General features: G+C 34.4%; 1 protein-coding gene across 3 annotated transcripts in view; it reads left to right on the top strand.

The window, feature by feature from the left end:
* Positions 1-16662, top strand: part of plppr2a (phospholipid phosphatase related 2a) — a 44083-nt gene extending 27421 nt beyond the window's left edge. For 2 of the 3 annotated variants that reach the window (XM_067381339.1, XM_067381340.1), the window contains 5 exons: positions 4680-4800; positions 6660-6910; positions 8301-8477; positions 9606-9733; positions 12306-16662. In XM_067381339.1, the coding sequence (XP_067237440.1) occupies positions 4680-4800; positions 6660-6910; positions 8301-8477; positions 9606-9733; positions 12306-12414 (786 nt within the window). In that variant the 3' untranslated portion in view covers positions 12415-16662. Of the gene's footprint in view, positions 1-4679; positions 4801-6659; positions 6911-8300; positions 8478-9605; positions 9750-12305 lie in introns of all 3 variants that reach the window. The other variant, XM_067381341.1, reaches the window with a different exon arrangement.
* Positions 16663-19495: the final 2833 nt, after the last annotated feature.

The following is a 19495-nucleotide window of genomic DNA, read 5'->3' as shown; positions in this document are numbered from 1 at the left end:
TTGAAGAATACGAAAGTGCAGTTTTAGCAGAACCACTTGGAAGGTGATCATTTGTTTATATAAAGCATATATTTACATTTGTTTTCGAAAATGGCCGATCGTTTCACTCGTAGTACGCGGTACTCGCAGTAAATCAAGAAAACGAGATTGAAACAATAAGGCTTACTGTGTTGAGCTCTATAACATGATTAGTTTTCTGTCGATGAATGTATCCAAACAGTTTCTCACCTGTCTAATAAAACACATAATATATTAAAGTGTCTTTGGTGTTTCAATGGTTTCTACAAAATAAAACCAGAAATCGAGTGTAACGCGGGTGTGATGTCATTGATAAGTGACGCACAGTCACATCCCGAGTCCTGGTTAAAATTGCTTATTTCTCTGGATTTAAACATTCTTGGAAACATCTGTGATAATGCAAGTACACAGGTCAACGAAATATATAACATTGTTCTAGTAATTTTTGGATATTTTTACTCAAAATCTTACATATTGTGCCTTTAATGTGAATTTCACATCTTGATCCGTTCATTTTAATTAGGGAGGATTTCTTCTTTTCTGTGCTGTGATCTCATATCATTTACTTTGGTATCAAATACTCTTGTGATTGTATGCTGGGAATTAGACATCGTATTTTGTGGGTGACCCTTTCCTGCACTCACTTGGGAGCTTTTGTGATGTTGAGATCTGCTTTATAATATACATTTATATGAGAAGCATGAGCCACAAGCCTAATCGGCCATGACAGGCTATAAAAGCTGAGCTAGAATCTCATCTAATGGTGCGTTATTCCCACTCAAACTGATGTTCACAGTCTCACCAACGCACTGCGTTAGATACACAACAACATCGCAGTCGGATTTTAAGAGCAGTGCATCCAAAAATGAAAATCAGTCACCTTATAGAAGATCATAAACCCTCCAAACTTGTTCTTGCTGCATGAGTCATCTGGACTGTGTTGATCATTTCCTCTGTGTGTCTGTGCATCACTGATGTCAGTCTGTGTCAGCGGTCAGGTGCTAAACTGGGAAATGTGTGAGGTGAGCGCCGTGTCCCTGTCCCTCACTGTCTCATCCCTGACGTATCTCTCTGTCGCTTTGAGTCGAAGGTAATGGATTTGATGTCAGTGTTTATGGTCTCCTGTTCTTCTACCACCAGGGAAGTGCTTGTTTTCCAGTATGGTTCAGATGTTTATTGTACCCAAGTAAATGTTTTTAAAATGTTAATGCTCTTAAAGTCAGAAATTAAAATGTAATAATATTTGCATGAATTGCTTCATCTCAACAACATGCAAATATTTAATGAGACTTTGTGTTACTCACTTTTTTTAAGGTTGTCTTTATAATTTGAGTGTATTTTTGCAGTACAGTTATGGTCTCATGAATCCATCCTAGGCATTTTATTTTATTTTAAATATTTTTGATTTCTGTGGTAGAAATTCTCCTACGCACCTGGCTTAAGTTAAACCAGGTGTCCTCTAATATTATCCTCATGTGACTTCCTCCCCTCACGCCTAAGAATAGCTACTCTGACTACATCAGGTAAACCCGGATGCCTGAGACTAGAAATACCAGTATTTTACTGACTGCATAAGATGCCTAAGAATAATAGCTACTCTGACTACGTTGGTAACGCTGGACGCCTAAAAAAAACTCACTCTGATTTGGAAGACGTCTCGCCTCCTTTGAACACTGACACTTGTGAATAAAGGTCTCTAGTGCTCCACTGACCTGCTGCGCAGCAGTAACCAGACACACTGCAGACAATGCCTTCGAATATGCTTTAATCAAGACTGGAGGATCTCAGACCAATTTTAGAGAATTTCCCCTGACAAACAGAGTACAACAGTTTTCATTGAATAGGAGCATGGCAAAGGTGACATGACTCATTCTCCAATCTGATTGGTTCTTCATGTGTATGATTCTGTATCTATTTTTGCTAGGCAAAAACAAATTTGGATTCCTTGATGCTACAGCTTGATGCCAGGGTCATATATATATATTCAGACAATTGTCTAGTTATATTCAGACATTGTTGGGGATATTTAGTTTTCAAAAGCAAACAAAATGTAATTCAAGAAAAAATAAATAATAGTTATGATCAATTAGAAATTTCATTCTCTTTTGCATTTACAATATTATAAAGCTTTTATTTTATTTTTCAATTTTATTTTATTTTATTCAGTACAGTTATGGTCTCATTCATCACATCATAAAGTTGTTTTTATTTTTTATTTTTCAATATTAAAAAGTTATTTTATTTTATTTTATTTTATTTTATTTTATTTTATTTTATTTTATTTTATTTTATTTTATTTTATTTTATTTTATTTTATTTTATTTTATTTTATTTTATTTTATTCAGTACAGTTATGATCTCATGCATCACATCCCAATATTATTAAGTAGTTTTTATTATTTTATTTTATTTTATTTTATTTTATTTTATTTTATTTTATTTTATTTTATTTTATTCAGTACAGTTATGATCTCATGCATCACATCCCAATATTATCAAGTAGTTTTTATTTGTTATTTTTCAATATTAAAAAGTTGTTTTTATTTAATTTTATTTTATTCAGTACAGTTATGATCTCATGCATCTCATCCCAATATTATAAAGTAGTTTTTATTTTATAGATTTTTTAAAAATTATAATAATTATTATATCAAGTAGTTTTTATTATTTTATTTTATTTTATTTCAGTACAGTTATGGCCTCATTCATCACATCCCAATATTATAAAGTTGTTTTTATTTTTTATTTTTCAATATTAAAAAGTTATTTTATTTTATTTATTTTATTTTATTTTATTTTATTCAGTACATTTATGATCTCATGCATCACATCCCAATATTATCAAGTAGTTTTTATTTTATTTTATAGATATTTTTCGATATTAAAAAGTTGTTTTTATTTAATTTTATTTTATTCAGTACAGTTATGATCTCATGCACCTCATCCCAATATTATAAAGTAGTTTTTATTTTATAGATATTTTTGAATATTATAATAATTATTATAATATATTATAATAATAATATTATCAAGTAGTTTTTATTTTATTTTATTTTATTTCAGTACAGTTATGGTCTCATTCATCACATCCCAATATTATAAAGTTGTTTTTATTTTTTATTTTTCAATATTAAAAGTTGTTTTATTTTATTTATTTTATTTTATTTTATTTTATTTTATTTTATTTTATTTTATTTTATTTTATTTTATTTTATTTTATTTTATTTTATTTTATTTTATTTTATTTTATTTTATTCAGTACATTTATGATCTCATGCATCACATCCCAATATTATCAAGTAGTTTTTATTTTATTTTATTTTATTTTATTTTATTTTATTTTATTTTATTTTATTTTATAGATATTTTTCAATATTATAAAGTTGTTTTTATTTTTATTTTTCGATATTAAAAAGTTGGTTTTATTTAATTTTATTTAATTCAGTACAGTTATGATCTCATGCATCTCATCTCAATATTATAAAGTAGTTTTTATATTATAGATATTTTTTAATATTATAATAATTATTATAATATATAATAATATTATTATCAAGTAGTTTTTATTTTATTTTATTTTATTTTATTTTATTTTATTTTATTTTATTTTATTTTATTTTATTTTATTTTATTTTATTTTATTTTATTTTATTTTATTTTATTTTATTTTATTTTATTTTATTTTATTTTATTTTTTTCAGTACAGTTATGGTGTCATTCATCACATCCCAATATTATAAAGTTGTTTTTATTTTTTATTTTTCAATATTAAATTTTTTTTCTTTTTATTTTATTCAGTACATTTATGATCTCATGCATCACATCCCAATATTATCAAGTAGTTTTTATTTTATTTTATAGATATTTTTCAATATTATAAAGTTGTTTTTATTTTATTTATTATTTTATTTTATTTTATTATTTATTATCATGCATCCAAGTTTTTTAACATAACTTTCAGTGTTACTCTTTTTTTACATTCTTTATAATTTGAAAATTTTAGATTTTATTTTTAAATATTTATTTAACCCAAATGTTCATAAAATGTTAATGCTAGATTTGTAAATGTATTAGATTGTCTTACTGTGTATTTTATTTTATTCTTTATATTATTTGATTTTTTAATTGTATACAAATGTGGTCTCCAATATAATAGACATCCCTAATTTTCATACATGTTTTTGAGCACAGAATAACATGATTGATCAGAAATGAGTATGACTGGGAGCTGTGTTATAATTATGGATAATAAATTAGCTTTTACTGTTTGCATTACAGAGAGAAGACATACAGTACGAGGATTTAAACACACTGATGAGAACTGATGTGTGTGCAGCTCTTACATGGCAGAGCAGAATTAGTCATGTTGAACGAGCTGTTACTCGTCTTAACTGTAACCAGGGAGATCAGAAATAATGAGGTTCTGGTGTTGGCATTTGGGAACGGTGAAAATGAGGGACTATTAGCAACTCATGATTCAAATTCTCAAGGAGGCAGATAAAACGCCTGCTTAGCCAGAGTATAATGCGCATGTTTCCCTGCACTCGGTTTTCAACCAAATGGAGCTACAACAAATTATGCCAAAGCAAATGGAGTGGTGGATGTTCTGGCAGGCTGAAGCAAAGCTCCAGTTTGATCCATTTGTGTGTTTTCCTCTTCAGATTCTGGCTGGCGAGGTGATGGCGTTTTTCATGAGGTCGGAGGGCACGCAGGAGAAGACCATAGTCACAGCCGACTGCTGTTACTTCAACCCCCTGCTGAGACGCGTCATACGCTTCCTAGGTACAACAGAGTAAATATATTTGATCATGATCATCATTAAAAGCATAAAAGCCATTTTGAAGGGGTTTTCATGGCGAGAACCATTTTTGGTTCCCCAAAGAACCTTTCATTGAACATTTCTTTCTAGTCTGAAGAACATTTTAATACTCTAAAGAACCTTTTTCCACTACAAGGAATCTTTTGTGCAATGGAAATGTTTCATGGATGTTAAAGGTTCTTTATGGAACCATCAATGCCAATAAAGAACTTTTATTTTTATGCAGTTTGTGTTTAATAGGTAGTTTTTTTTTGTTTTTGTTTTTTTCAAGATTAAATTTTTAGGTTAAAATGTATGTTAAGGAATGCAAGTAAATGTGTTTTTTAAATACTCTTTCTGAATACCAAGTTTTTTGTTTATTTTAACATTTAACTTTTTTTTTTTTTTTTTTTTTTGCAGTTTACTTAAATAGTCCTGCATTGTGACAAATGAAATTTAAAAGTAGAAATATTACATGTTATTTCTCAAGTTCATAAGAACTGCATTTATAATAAATATACAAGAATTAGAAAAATGCTCTTTAAGATCATTTCCAGTAAAGTGTCACATGGTGGGACACGGCTGCTACTATTTTACTTTTCAAACCAAATACAATATTTTATGACTATTAATCAATATAATGACCAATATTATAAATTTTTTTTTTATTTTCATGTTACTATGAACAATTATGAATATGATAAACAATTACATTTTATTTTTATTTTTTTATTTACAACAAATGTAATGGACAATATTAATAAGTTTTTTATTTTATTTATTTTATTTTATTTTATTTTATTTTATTTTATTTTATTAACCAACAAATATAATGGACAATATTATTTTATTATAATACAATATTATAAAACAATATTATTATATATATATATATATATATATATATATATATATATATATATATATATATATATATATATATATATATATATATATATATTTATTTATTTATTTATTTTTATTTTTTTATTGACCACCAACAAATATAATATAACAATATTAATAAGTTTTTTTATTTATTTTATTTTATTTTATTTTATTAACCAACAAATATAATGGACAATATTAATAAGTTATTTATTATATATATATATATATATATATATATATATATATATATATATATATATATATATATATATATATATATATATATATATGTGTGTGTGTGTCTCTGTATGTATAATATTTTATTGACCACCAACAAATATAATGGACAATATTAATACGTTTTATGACCAGTAATGAATATGGTGGCCAAACTGGCCAATATAATAAATATTTTTTATTTTATTTTCAATACAGATCATATTGGCCGGTTGCTTAAACTGCCTTGACTAGTCTTACAAGTTAGTCATCTAATTTTTTTCTTCAAGATTGTTCATAACCTTTTAAAATTAAGTTACATAAAAAGGTCAAATTTGAATCCAAAAAGAAAGACTGATTAACCATAACTGTTAGTTGGTCAGAGTAGTTCATAAGACGCTTCACCCAAGGGTTAGTTCACCCAAAAATGAAAATAATGTCATTTATTACTCACCCTCATGTCGTTCCACACCTGTAAGACCTTTGTTAATCTTCGGAACATAAATTAAGATATTTTTGATAAAATCCGATGGCTCAGTGAGGCCTCCATCACCAGCAATGACACTCCCTTTTTCAGTAACTAATTACATAATTTTCATTTTTGGGTGAACTAACCCTTTAACATAATGGCTATGTTACATGCCACTCTCCTATGGTCTCCAATATATCAGTAGCCTCAATATTTACATGTTTTGCATGTGTTTCTGCTATCTTTCATTTCTGTTCTCTCACTCAGGTGTCTATACCTTTGGCGTGTTCACCACCACCATCTTTGCCAATGCTGGACAGGTGGTGACAGGAAACCAGACGCCTCACTTCCTGTCAGCGTGCAGACCAAACTACACAGCACTGGGCTGCCATTCCAACTTACAGTACATCACAGAGCGCAAAGCCTGCACTGGAAACCCCCTCATAGTGGCATCTGCACGGAAATCGTTTCCCTCCAAGGATGCGGCCCTCAGTGTTTATTCAGCAGTGTATACAGTGGTGAGTTTATTGAACCTAGAACTATTTTAATCGTTTTAGAGATACTGAATCTGAAATGACTCCCTTGTGGAAGTACTGACAGACAAACAAAATAGTGCAGCTGTAACTCTTTGGATTTATAAGCAATACACTGCAAAAAATTCTGTTCTTACTTAGTTTTTGTCTTGATTCTAGTCAAAATATCTTAAAGTTCTTAAATCAAGAAGCATTTTCTTGACAAGTAAAAATGATTTTCTTGTTTTCAGGAAAAATAAATCAAAATTAAGTGTGTTTTTCCTTAAAACAAGCAAAATAATCTGCCAATGGGGTAAACAAAATAATCTTAATCCAAATTGAAAACAAGATTATATATCTTTTTTTTGGTTTGAAATAAGATTAATTTGCTTACCCCATCTAGCCAGTGCACGGGTATAGCCATGTCACCAGCAAAACAAATGCAAAACTGCAAAACTGGTTCAACATGTTCCTTCTGGTGAATCTGGTCAGACAAGGAAGTCTTGGTCTCAAAGGGGTCATGAACTTCATTTTTCGTTATTATTATTATTTTATAATGTTTCCTGACGTGCACTTATAATGTTAGTTAGGGCTGGGTGATTTGGCAAAAAAATAAAATCTTGATTTATTTTTATTTATTTATTTTTTTCAGAACGATTGACCGATTCATGTTTTAGATGTTTTTTTTATGTTTAACTAGTCAACTTAAAAATGTAACTACAGTATGATTCAAGCAACATTCTCTCTTTTGACTATTAAACTCTTTATTATGGTTAAAAAAGTTCCATTCCAAGTACGCCACACCTGAAGTGATCAACATGTAAAACAAATTACTTAAATCTTAAATCCTATATAAATAATATTAAATAAATAGTAATAGCAATAAACAACACCAGTAATATCAGAAAATAACAGCACCTTTCAGCCTGTCACCATCATGAAATATCAAACGTACAGTAGTAGTTCTTGACAGGTTCTTGCATTCCATTGCACTATTTTTCCTGTTGTTTTTATGTTTGGCTGTTACACCCGTGTCTCGTGTCTTTTGCAGCACCTCACCCATGAAAAGGCATTCTAAAAACGTGCCGGTCAAGTTAAAAAAAAACAACTTTAATAACTTTGCTTTTTTTCCCCATTCCACTACCCTTTCCCCATTCCACTGCATTTCTGAGCGAACAGCCGCTTGAGACTAGCGATGTGTTCTACGTTCATAGAGCATCACAAGAGAGTGGTTAGTCAGGCACACTATCATGTGGTCGGATTCTTTTGTGTACATATAAAAATCATAAATACAGTTTATATACAGTGTAAAAATCATACTATCTATGGGAAGTCCCTATAAAACATGGCAATTGTATCAGGCTTATTCTTCACCATTGCCTGCCTGTGATTGCAGATGTACGTGACGTTGGTGTTTAGGACTAAAGGGACGCGTCTGACCAAACCCACACTCAGTCTGACTCTGCTGTGTCTGGCCATGTTGGTGGGTGTGGTCAGAGTGGCTGAATATCGCAACCACTGGGCCGACGTCCTCGCTGGATACTTCACTGGCGGAGCCATCGCTGTCTTTCTGGTGAGAGAGTGATTTCGGCTATCGGATTGGATCACATCCTGAAAATGGGTTGAAAAATGATTCTGAAATCAGATTAGATCACAAAATCCAATCTTGGTTTTGATCTGGATCAAATCATCATTTTGTGCTGTTCAAAACTTTTTACTAAGATTGGAATACCTTTTGATCCAAAAAATCTGGATTTTACAGAGATGAACCAATCAAAAGTTCTTTGTGAGCGAACGCAGTTTCTCGGGTGAACGTTACACAAAACTTTTCTGAGAGAACACAAAAGCATTGAAATATTTATTTTTTTCCCCATCACCATGTCCCTTTAGGGGCGCCATAGAGCACTAGCAATCCAGATTTGGTAATCTGGTAATCCAGATCCAATCCAGTTTTGCTTTGAAAAACTGGCACAAAGGTAAAATGGATTACCTGATCCTGGATAGCAAAACATGGGATTTCCAAATCCAGATCATTCTAATCCAGATTAAACTTTTTGAACAACTTTTGGCCCTGTTTCCACCTGGTATTAAGATGCACTTTGGTCGATTGGATCACAAGCAGATGATGCTAAATACAGGTGTGAACAGGATCTAAAACGATTTGAGCTTGTCCACTTTCAACCACTTCCAGAGTTAGTCGAAAACGAATTTGACCAGATTGCTTTCGTAGTGTAAACGCTCATGTGGTCGAATATATCCAAACAGCACAAAAGACCACCTACTGACCTAAAGTGTGAACTTTATGGTCAAGCGCATTAGCCAAACAGGATTTAAACTTTGTCAGCTGAAGACCCAAATTTGGTTTAAAGACCAAAAATGTACCAAGCACAATGTTCTCTCACCATTCCTGATTTGCTGCTGCTCTCCGTATGTTTTTCCATCATATCCTTTCGTGTTCATATGTAAACGGGTGTGTCTCCCTTGTCCGCTTGTAATACGATCAACCAAAATGCATTTTAATACCAAGTAGAAATACAGCCTTAGAAATTATCACAAGACCTTATTCTGGTTAAGACAAATTGCAAATTTTGCCAACATATTGATGAAATCCAAGAGATCCCTCTCTCCATCACTCCCTCCACTACTTCTTCTCTTTATTCCCTCTCTATCTTTCTTTGCTCTCTTCTCTTTCTCTCTCTAGGTGACGTGTGTGATCAACAACTTCCAGCAGGCAAAGCCCCCACCCCCACCAGCGCGACCCCAGCGTCCTGAGTCTGTGCTGGGCATGCCCATGGTAGCGCTGCCCTGCGTAGAGAGTCCACTTGAAAAGTTAAGTGGCACTCAGGTAAGGGGTGGGAGTGGGTTAGTGGCAGGGCTGCACACATAGGGGGGATGGATTACGCCCCACCCTGTCCTTCTGTTTTTTACCCAGTGGACCCTAATGTGACTCCCACGACCCACCCAGCCCTCCTTCTCCCTTTACTAGCATGTCCATCCTGCACAACCCAAACACCAAACCTGCAAAACCCACTGACGCTCTGGAGGATCGCTCTTGCTCTTTGCTTAACCTGAGGACTATTACATTTATAATAAAGTATCTGAGAAGCAACAAAATGTTTAGGGCCATTAACTCATTGATTCCTCAATGGGCTGATGGAAATTGGACTGTGTAGCATGTGGAACTTCAAAGATGGAAGGCAATTAGATGGGAAAAATTACACCAGTGTGAGTTTCCCTTCGTAGGCCACCCTCATCCTCCTCACTTTTGAAACTGATTTACCTTATTTTCCTCTCTTTGTCACCTCGATCATTTAGTCATCCCTTTTCTCTCTCTGCCTTATATTTATTTTAGTGATGAACCGAAAATTTCTGGCCAAAATTGTTTTGCAGGGCCAAAATCATTAGCTGAAAGAGTGACGTTTAATTAGCGCTTCTCCGACAACGTGTTAGGTGAACATGTCAGATGTGTTGCAGCTAAGGCTGGCACATGTCTCCAATATAAGGATTGCTTTGTTATTTTTTAATATGGAACAAACACAGTGAAGCAACACAACTGATGCTGGTGGGTTACATGACAATGACAACATGGCGGATGTAGTACGTCTAAATTTCATTCATACTATATTGATAGAATGCACTTTTTTAACGATTGCGAAGTAAGTTTCCAATCATATGTAGTACCTACTATACAGTATGCAATTTCGGATGCAGCGAAAGTCTTTCAGAGCTTTCAGATTCTATCAATTTTATTATGAAATTCAAACAATAAAACTGTTCTGATGCTCTTAATGTGGCTTGACAGATCGAAGCCGTGGCAAGTGAACCAATTAACTCTTTCTCTTTACTACTATTTATAGAACAAAATAAATGTGAATAAACATCAGAAGGTATGTTGAAAGAAACAGTACAACCGAAATGTATCATTTAATCGCCCTTCGTTTCTCATGTAAATACTCAATCAGCGTTCAACCGCAAAAAAAATCAATAAAACTTTTCTGACACTTTTAATGTGGCCTGACAAATCGCAGCCGTGGCAAATTAACTGATCATCCATTTATTTTTACTACTAGTTATAGAACAAAATAAACATGAATGAACATCAGAAGGTATGTTGAAAGATACAGTACAACGAAATGTATCATTTAATCGCCCTTCATTTCTCATGTAAATACTCAATCAGCGTTCAACTGCAAAAAACGTCAATAAAACTTTTCTGACACTTTTAATGTGGCCTGACAGATCGCAGCCGTGGCAAGTGAACTGATCATCTATTTGTCTTTACTACTAGTTATAGAACATAATAAACATGAATGAACATCAGAAGGTATGTTGAAAGAAACGGTACAACGGAAATGTATCATCATGTCTCATGTCATGTATCACTCAATCAGCGTTCAACCGCGAAAAGACGTCAGTAAAACAGCTTGTAAACAATATGTCTCCTTACATTACATTTACCTCAGAAAAGCCATTCAATTACCATAAACTCGATAGTTAGCTAGAAAAATGAACTCTAGAAAGGAGCATTTGAATAAATATATGCACTATATTACATATTCATTATACAAAGTAAATTCCCCGGTGTTTAACACTGTGTTCATATGTGAACAACCAGCAGGGTGTTAAAAGTAACGCCGAAGCAGTGTTAGAGTTAATTAGATACATAAGTGATTGATTGTGTGATGATTGTTTGATTATTGAAGACACCTGATGATAATGAGCAGAATCACTGAAGGAAAGAGAAACACAAGAACTACGACTGACTTCCAGCCACAGCCTTAGATGAAATCAACTGAAAATACATTAAAATTACATTACATCTCTCTTTCATGGTTTCTTTTGTAACAAATTACATGTTTTGGTAAACACTGTTACAAAAACCTCAAACTGACATGAAAAGTCAAGAGTCAAACTGCCATCTAACAAAACACTGATCATCATAATGGTGACTAACCATTTTCAATAAAACATCAACATCTAAACCTCTGTTAATTCTCGAAAAAAAAAAAAAAAACTGTAGATGAATGACAGAAATAAAGTCAGTCTGGTTTGTAATAAGAGAGATTTAAAGCTGTGGCTGGAAGTCAGTTGTAGATCTTGTGTTCCTCTTTCCTTCAGCGATTGTGTTCATTATCATCAGGTGTCTTCAATAATACTCAATCATCACTCAATTAATCACTTTTAACACCCTGCTGGTGGTTCCCATATAAACACTATGCCGTGTTCCTTATTAAAAATGTTTCAGTTTTCTGCTTTAAATTTGGTCTCTGTGTTTTGGTTAAAAAAACATTTCGGTGCATCACTAATTTTAGTTTCCACAGTTTCCACCTTCCAGTCTTGGTTTCTCATCCTTTCTTTCTCTCTCTCCCCTCACACTCTCTCTCTCCCCCCCCCCTTACAGACTCCAAGGGGATCTCCATTCACTGAGATCACATGACCATCAGCCTCATCGGTTCCCCGTCCCCCCCGATGTCCTCATACCGTCTCGCTCCATTTCCAGCGAAGTCTAGACCAGCCGTCCCAGCACACGCGCCACTGCGCCGCCCACTCCGCGGGACGCTCCGCCACTCTGCACCGCTCCTACTCGACACAGGTCTAGATTTCCTCACCTCCAACCCATCATCCTCCATATTCCTCCATGCTGCCGATAGGGCCTCCACAAACCGCTCAAACAAACGATGAGAAGCACTTTTCGAGAGCCTGTTCAAAGATGTTGAACACCTGAACGAAAGCCAGAAATCACAGGTAGGCGTCTCACTCTTGCCAGAGGGTTTGTTTGGACTGTGGGTGGAGGATTTGCACCTATTTAGACCTCAAACCTCAACCTGACCTATTTCCTGGGGAACCGATGAAGAAGTCTTGATCAGCCTTTGACTGAAATGCAGAACTCGATTTTTACTGTAGTGTGTCAGATATTTCAAATCATATGTAAATACATGCAGAGTTTTCTTCTTTTTTTTGGTTAAAGGCATGTCTGTTTTTTTTCTATTTTGTTCATAGCATTAATGGAGTTAAGTTTTTATATTCATCACACTATTTAGTTTTGAAAATCAAGGCAGTGCATCTGTACATGGAATATGTATTGGTTGTCTTTGAGTCACTATGCACTTGGGACAATCTCATTAGCATCAGATTTCTGGACATTTTGTGAGTGCACATCAAGAACTGCATTAGGAAAAGACCTCTAAACTTGGAGACAATCTTGATACCAGCTCTTATAATAATGTTTGGAATCATCAAAAGGAATTGCAATGTTTAAGGACATACACACAAAAACTGAACCACAGAATTTTTTTGAATATTTAATGTCCAGTTTGTGCTCACAAGGATTTCTCCACCAGCTAGATGTAATGCACATGAGCCGTCATTTTCATTCTGTCGCTCCAGACACAACACGACGCTTTCAGACACAAAACATTCTTACAGTTTGTCATCACAGAAGGATTGGAGAGAAAAGCAAGAATTGCACCCCAAGACGTCAACAGGACAGTAAAGACAACATCTGTATTGTTGTTGGTATTTTTGTGAAGGTTTTCAAAAATGCAGTAACTGAAGGTCAGCTAGTTTCTTTCTTGTATAGTGAATAACCTTTTCACATTAGCATTATCATGTGTTACTAACAGGGTTGTGCACCATGCAGAATTGAACTGAAAATGCCTTTTTATTTACAATTTGGTTCCTGCATTTGAATTGAGGCAGCAGACAGATTCAGAATGGCAGTTCAAATTTGAATGCAAGGAAGTGACTGAAATTCAAAGTAACTGTACAGTAATTTGTAACTATAAAATGTTGTCTTGACAAAGTTTTGTTTAAAGATGATAGATAGATAGATAGATAGATAGATAGATAGATAGATAGATAGATAGATAGATAGATAGATAGATAGATAGATAGATAGATAGATAGATAGATAGATTGATTGATTGATTGATTGATTGATTGATTGATTGATTGATTGATTGATTGATTGATTGATTGAGGGGTGTGGCCAGTTCAGTTCAAATTCACATTTGTAAATTGAAAGGGAACCAATTCTGAATTTTGCACAACCCTCATTAGCAAGTGTGTAAAAACCTTTGGCTGTCATTTTATATTGATGATGTTATGAAAGGACCTTGCAATGAAATCATTCCTGATCTTTGCAAACAGCACAGGATGCCTTGTAATACAGTGTGATTTTAAAGTTTTAAGTTATTTGAGCTGTTTGATGATTGGTTAACATTAACCTATAGCCTGCACTGCCTAGGTGACGAGAGCTGAAAAGGAAAGTCATTTCATTAGTGAAGCAAGATTTTACATTTTGATGAAAGATTAAAGAGGACCTATAATGCCCTGTTACAAGGTCTTGATTTTGGGGTCTACTGTTATAGGTTTTCATGCTTGAATGTTCAAAAAAACACATTATTTTTCACATATGTGACATTGTTGCAGCACCTCTCTTTCCAGTCTGTCAGTATCGCTCTGTTTAGTCTCTATGAAGCCCCTCCTTCTGAAAAGCTCAATGTGCTCTGATTGGTTGGCTGGACAGTGTGTTGTGATTGGTCAACCACTTCGAGTGTGTTTGGGAAATGCCACACCCCTTACAATAACCTCGAGTTTCAACACACTACTAACTAACTCATCCAGGCCCCGCCCCTTTACTTTGTGCATGCCTTTGGCGGGAATTTTTTAAATGAGGAATATTGTGACGTGTTCGTTCCTGGAGGAAAAGTCAATACTACAATGGAGGCGTTTCATGGAAATTTTACTATTACTGATATAGAGAATAACTCCCTCTGGAGTAACTTTGTGCTTTGTAACTTTGCAGCAACAGCAACATTACACACTAAAGAAAGTAAAAAAAAATATTATAAAAAAAAGCATAATAGGTCCTCTTTAAGACAAACATTATTTTCTTTTGAAAGAAATAAGACCTGGAAAATGTATCAAGAAAGTAATTAGATCGATTTTAAAGTCCCCCTGTGGTGAAAATCAAGTTTTTAATGTTGTTTATATGTCTATGTGATGTTTTTAATATGCTTTAAGACAAACCATGTGCAAATTCATGTCAACACCATTGCTGAGGATTTTCTGTTTAAAATGACGGTTTGAATTCGCTGGTGTTTCTGACGTCACAAACTACCTTATAACCAATCCCGTCAATGCTCTGAAGCAGGAGAGTCTCTAGAAAATATATATCTCGATATATTTTTCTGTTGATATGAAAAAAATTGGGTAGATTTGGCAATATAGCTGGTGTATGATGTTATGATGGACTATAAGCCTTTCTCCACTGACATTAAGGTGTTCAAAGCATTTCTAAGGATCCTGATTGTTAGAAGACAGATGTCTGACTCGCAAACGGGAACATGGTTTGTAATATTAGCAACACATTATTAGCTGTTTGATAATGTAGTCAAGCAAAAGGCAGCTAATCGTATTAATTACCGTTATGTGTCCGAGGTTTTAAAAAGCGATACCATTGTGCAGCATTTACCTCAGTAAGTTCACCGAGTGGATCTCTTGAGCTTGTGCGAGTGAGTGGAGGCGGGGCTTATTAGCATATTCATAAATCCGCGTATAATAAATGAGGCAAGGGTTTAGAGTTACATTCAAGCTATTGTTTAAATGTGTCATTTTGGTGATCAAAGATGAGTTTTAAGGGATAAAATTATTGACTACAGGGGGACTTTAAACAAATGATTAGGTGTCTCAGGCAGCTAAAATAAAGTGATGCTCACAGATTTATGTGTGCATGTTTGTTTGACTATAATTGATTTTGAGCGTCAGTTTTTCTAAACTAAGGATGCTTATGAGCGTGTCAATTGGATGTATGTGCTGTACTGTACCATTGGCCAAGTTTTGTGCACTACATAATTTTATTGAGCTCTGTTAAATTGGCTGTTTCTGCCTATTTTTCTGTACGTTTTGCTTTGAATCACATTTTTTTTCTAACATAGTGTTTACTTAGACTAATTGTTTGGTACTGTAAGTAAGGTGTGTATACAAACTGTGTACTTTAATCAGAAGAGTGTAAACTCTCCATCTAGTTGCACTCCAAACGGATGAAAAATAATGTTTGTAACATTAACTGTGACATCTAATCTGTCTGATGCCCCCTCTGCCTTTACATCCCGGCACCAGGTCCAGCCTCTGCCACATTCTGTGCTACGTACAGTTACTGTCTCTGTTGTAAGAGCACCATGCTTCACATGCTAAGAAACACATTTACACCCTTAAAAATCCCTTAAAGGTGAAGTGTGCAATTTTTGTACCACTAGGGAACTGCAACAACAATGATTTTAAACGTTTCCCAAACGTCTGCTATTGGTCAGACAAGCAGAAAGCCCCACCCCCAAACTCACGCTATTGTTTGAGCCAATGGAATTCTCAAAGAAACAGAGCAAATAGAGTCACAGCTATAAAATCTTCAAACTTTTGGGTAGAATCAACCTATAAATTATTCATTTGCATATTAAACAAGGATACAATTTAACATGGAAAAAATTACTCACTTCACCTTTAAAAATCTTTCACCTGTAGCTCTCAGCTCTTGTTTCTTCTTTCATACACCCAATTGAAAAAAAAAAAAAAGATATTTGTACAGTTTTGCAAACAAGTCTTTTTGTATTAAAGAAAAAAAAATGACAAAATGAGTTTTGCACATGACATCACTTCTGTGCACCGGATTCATTTGCTACTTTACTTTGGTGATCTTTATTTATATACACCCAACGTCAATGATCTGTGTTTTGGGTAATTGAATAAAGTAAAACCGTGACATGCCTCTGACTCTTTCTGTGACATTATTATTAAAGGTTTTGTTGAGTGCTTGAGGCCTGTTCCATGTTAGCAGTAAGTGATTTCTGTGAAACACCGCCTCCCTTCATTGCTCCGCCCCCAAAATGCACGAACTCACAATGCAAGAGTGGATGTCTCTTTATCATAGCAGAACAACTAAAGAGAAGATGACAAACGAACAAGGAAGAACAAAAAATGAACATACAGTAAGGGTCTTGTCTAGTGAAACAATCTCTCATTTTCCAAAAAAAAAAAAAAAATTATATACTTTTTAACCATAAATGCTTGTCTTGCACTAGCTCTTTGGTGCGCCACTCATTACGTAATCATGTTGGAAAGATCACGCGTAACATAGGTGGAAGTACTGAGCAAGTGTTTACAAAGCGAACATGCAAAGACTAGGGCAAACGGCCTTTACCAAAAAAGGTAAAACAACGATGTTGGTTTAGTTTTTCGCCCTACCGCGGTACTTCCGTAACCTTTCCAACGTGATTACGTAATGCATGATGCATCGCAGAGCAGTGCAAGACTAGCATTTGTGGTTAAAAAGTATATAATTTTATTCATTTTTTTTTTAGAAAATGATTGTTTCACTAGATAAGACCCTTATTCCTCGTCTGGGATCGTGTAGAACCCTTTGAAGCTGCAATGAAACTGTAATTTGGACCTGCAACCCGTTGAACCCTGTTGAAGTCCTTTAAGACTTAATATTTGACTAAAAGTGTGAAGAGTCTTCAGATAAAGCAACATCATTATTGCCTTTTAAAATGATTAGGGTTAGGGATAGACTGTAAATAAATATGGACGTAGTGTCTGTGGCATCACTCGTAGATTTCTGAAGAGCATTTTTGAAGCCAAAAAGCGTCCGTTGCCATCTTGTCAGCGCGTTACTCTCGGATAACTGAAAATGGCTAAAGAGGCAGGAGGTGGTTGGAACTGAGGTGTCTGGTTGCTAAAACAATGCCGCCTAGCATGACGTGATCATGTTAGCAGGCTAAGGAGCTATTTATCTATCTTGTATACATTAGACTCTCGCAAACAAATGAGCCTGCATCCAAAGTATAATTTTTTTAAATAGTGCAGCTTTTTTAGTTAATATCCAAGCAGTGCTGTCGGAATTTGTGGTGTCTTGAGAGCCATATTCTCCAGCAATGTCATTATAGTAAATCTGACAAACAAAACTTTGAGCTAATGCCAAGACGATCCAACAATGTGTGTTCTGTTCTTTCTGCATGTGTGCACATGTACACAAACTTACATATGTCTCGACCATTAACGCAGCAAGCCATATTATTTGATAATTGTAGGAAATAATCCCAAAAAAGCACAAACATGGCAGAGATGCCAAATTCAGCGGATGGAATTAGATGAGGTAACGTGACGGCTCACAAACAGCAGCAGTAATCCACCTGTCACTCAAGTGACCACGCCCTTAATTATGCAGAACTTTAAAGGTGCCCTAGAATTAAAAATTGAATTTATCTTGGCATAGTTGAATAACAAGAGTTCAGTACATGGAATGACATACAGTGAGTCTCAAACACCATTGTTTCCTCCTTCTTATATAAATCTCATTTGTTTAAAAGACCTCCGAAGAACAGGCGAATCTCAACATAACACCGACTGTTACATAACAGTCGGGATCATTAATATGTACGCCCTCCAATATTTGCATATGCCAGCTCATGTTCAAGGCATTACACAAGGGCAGGACATCTGGATGTTCACAGCTGAATCATCAGACTAGGTAAGCAAGCAAGAACAATAGCGAAAAATGGCAGATGGAGCAATAATAACTGACATGATCCATGATATCATGATATTTTTAGTGATATTTGTGAATTGTCTTTCTAAATATTTCATTAGCATGTTGCTAATGTACTTTTAAATGTGGTTAAAGTTACCATCGTTTCTTACTGTATATATGGAGACAAGACTGTCATTATTTTCATTATTAAACACTTGCAGTCTGTATAATTCATAAATACAACTTCATTCTTTATAAATCTCTCCAACAATTTGAAATGTTAGCTGTTAGCCACGGAGCATAACCTCAAACTCATTCAGAATCAAATGTAAACATCCAAATAAATACTATACTTACGCGATTAGACATGCTGCATGACAACATTTTGTAAAGATCCATTTGAGGGTTATATTAGCTGTGTAAACTTTGTTTAGGCACTGTTTAAGGCAAGCAGGAGCTCGGGGGCGGGGAGCAGGAGAATTTAAAGGGGCCGCGCAGCCTGAAACGGCGCATATTTAATGATGCCCCAAAACAGGCAGTTAAAAAATGAATAAAAAAAATCTAGGGGGTATTTTGAGCTGAAACTTCACAGACACATTCAGGGGACACCTTAGACTTTTTTGAACTCCACTTTTTTTTGAAAATAGGATCATTTTCCAACTCCCCTAGAGTTAAACTGTTGAGTTTCACCATTTTTGAATCCATTCAGCCGATCTCCGGGTCTGGCGGTACCACTTTTAGCATAGCTTAGCATAGTTCATTGAATCTGGTTAGACCGTTAGCATCTCGCTCAAAAATGACCAAAGAGTTTCAGTATTTTTCCTATTTAAAACTTGACTCCTCTGTAGTTACATCATGTACTAAGGCGCAATGATATTACGCAGCGGCTGTGACCCCCTGTTTGCACAGGGAGCGTGTCTTGCAACCATGGAGACATTTGTGAGAGACGCTGTGTAATATCATTGCACTGCTGCACCCATGTACGGCAGCAAAGTTCCTTGATTATTACGCCTGAATGAGAGTATAGTTCCTAGCCATATCAGCCTAGAAAATCACAACTTTTC

Source organism: Chanodichthys erythropterus, chromosome 3 (assembly GCF_024489055.1).
Source record: "Chanodichthys erythropterus isolate Z2021 chromosome 3, ASM2448905v1, whole genome shotgun sequence".
NCBI lineage: Eukaryota > Metazoa > Chordata > Actinopteri > Cypriniformes > Xenocyprididae > Chanodichthys > Chanodichthys erythropterus.
Note: the sequence above shows the minus strand (reverse complement) of the source record. Positions and strands in the feature narration are given on the sequence as shown.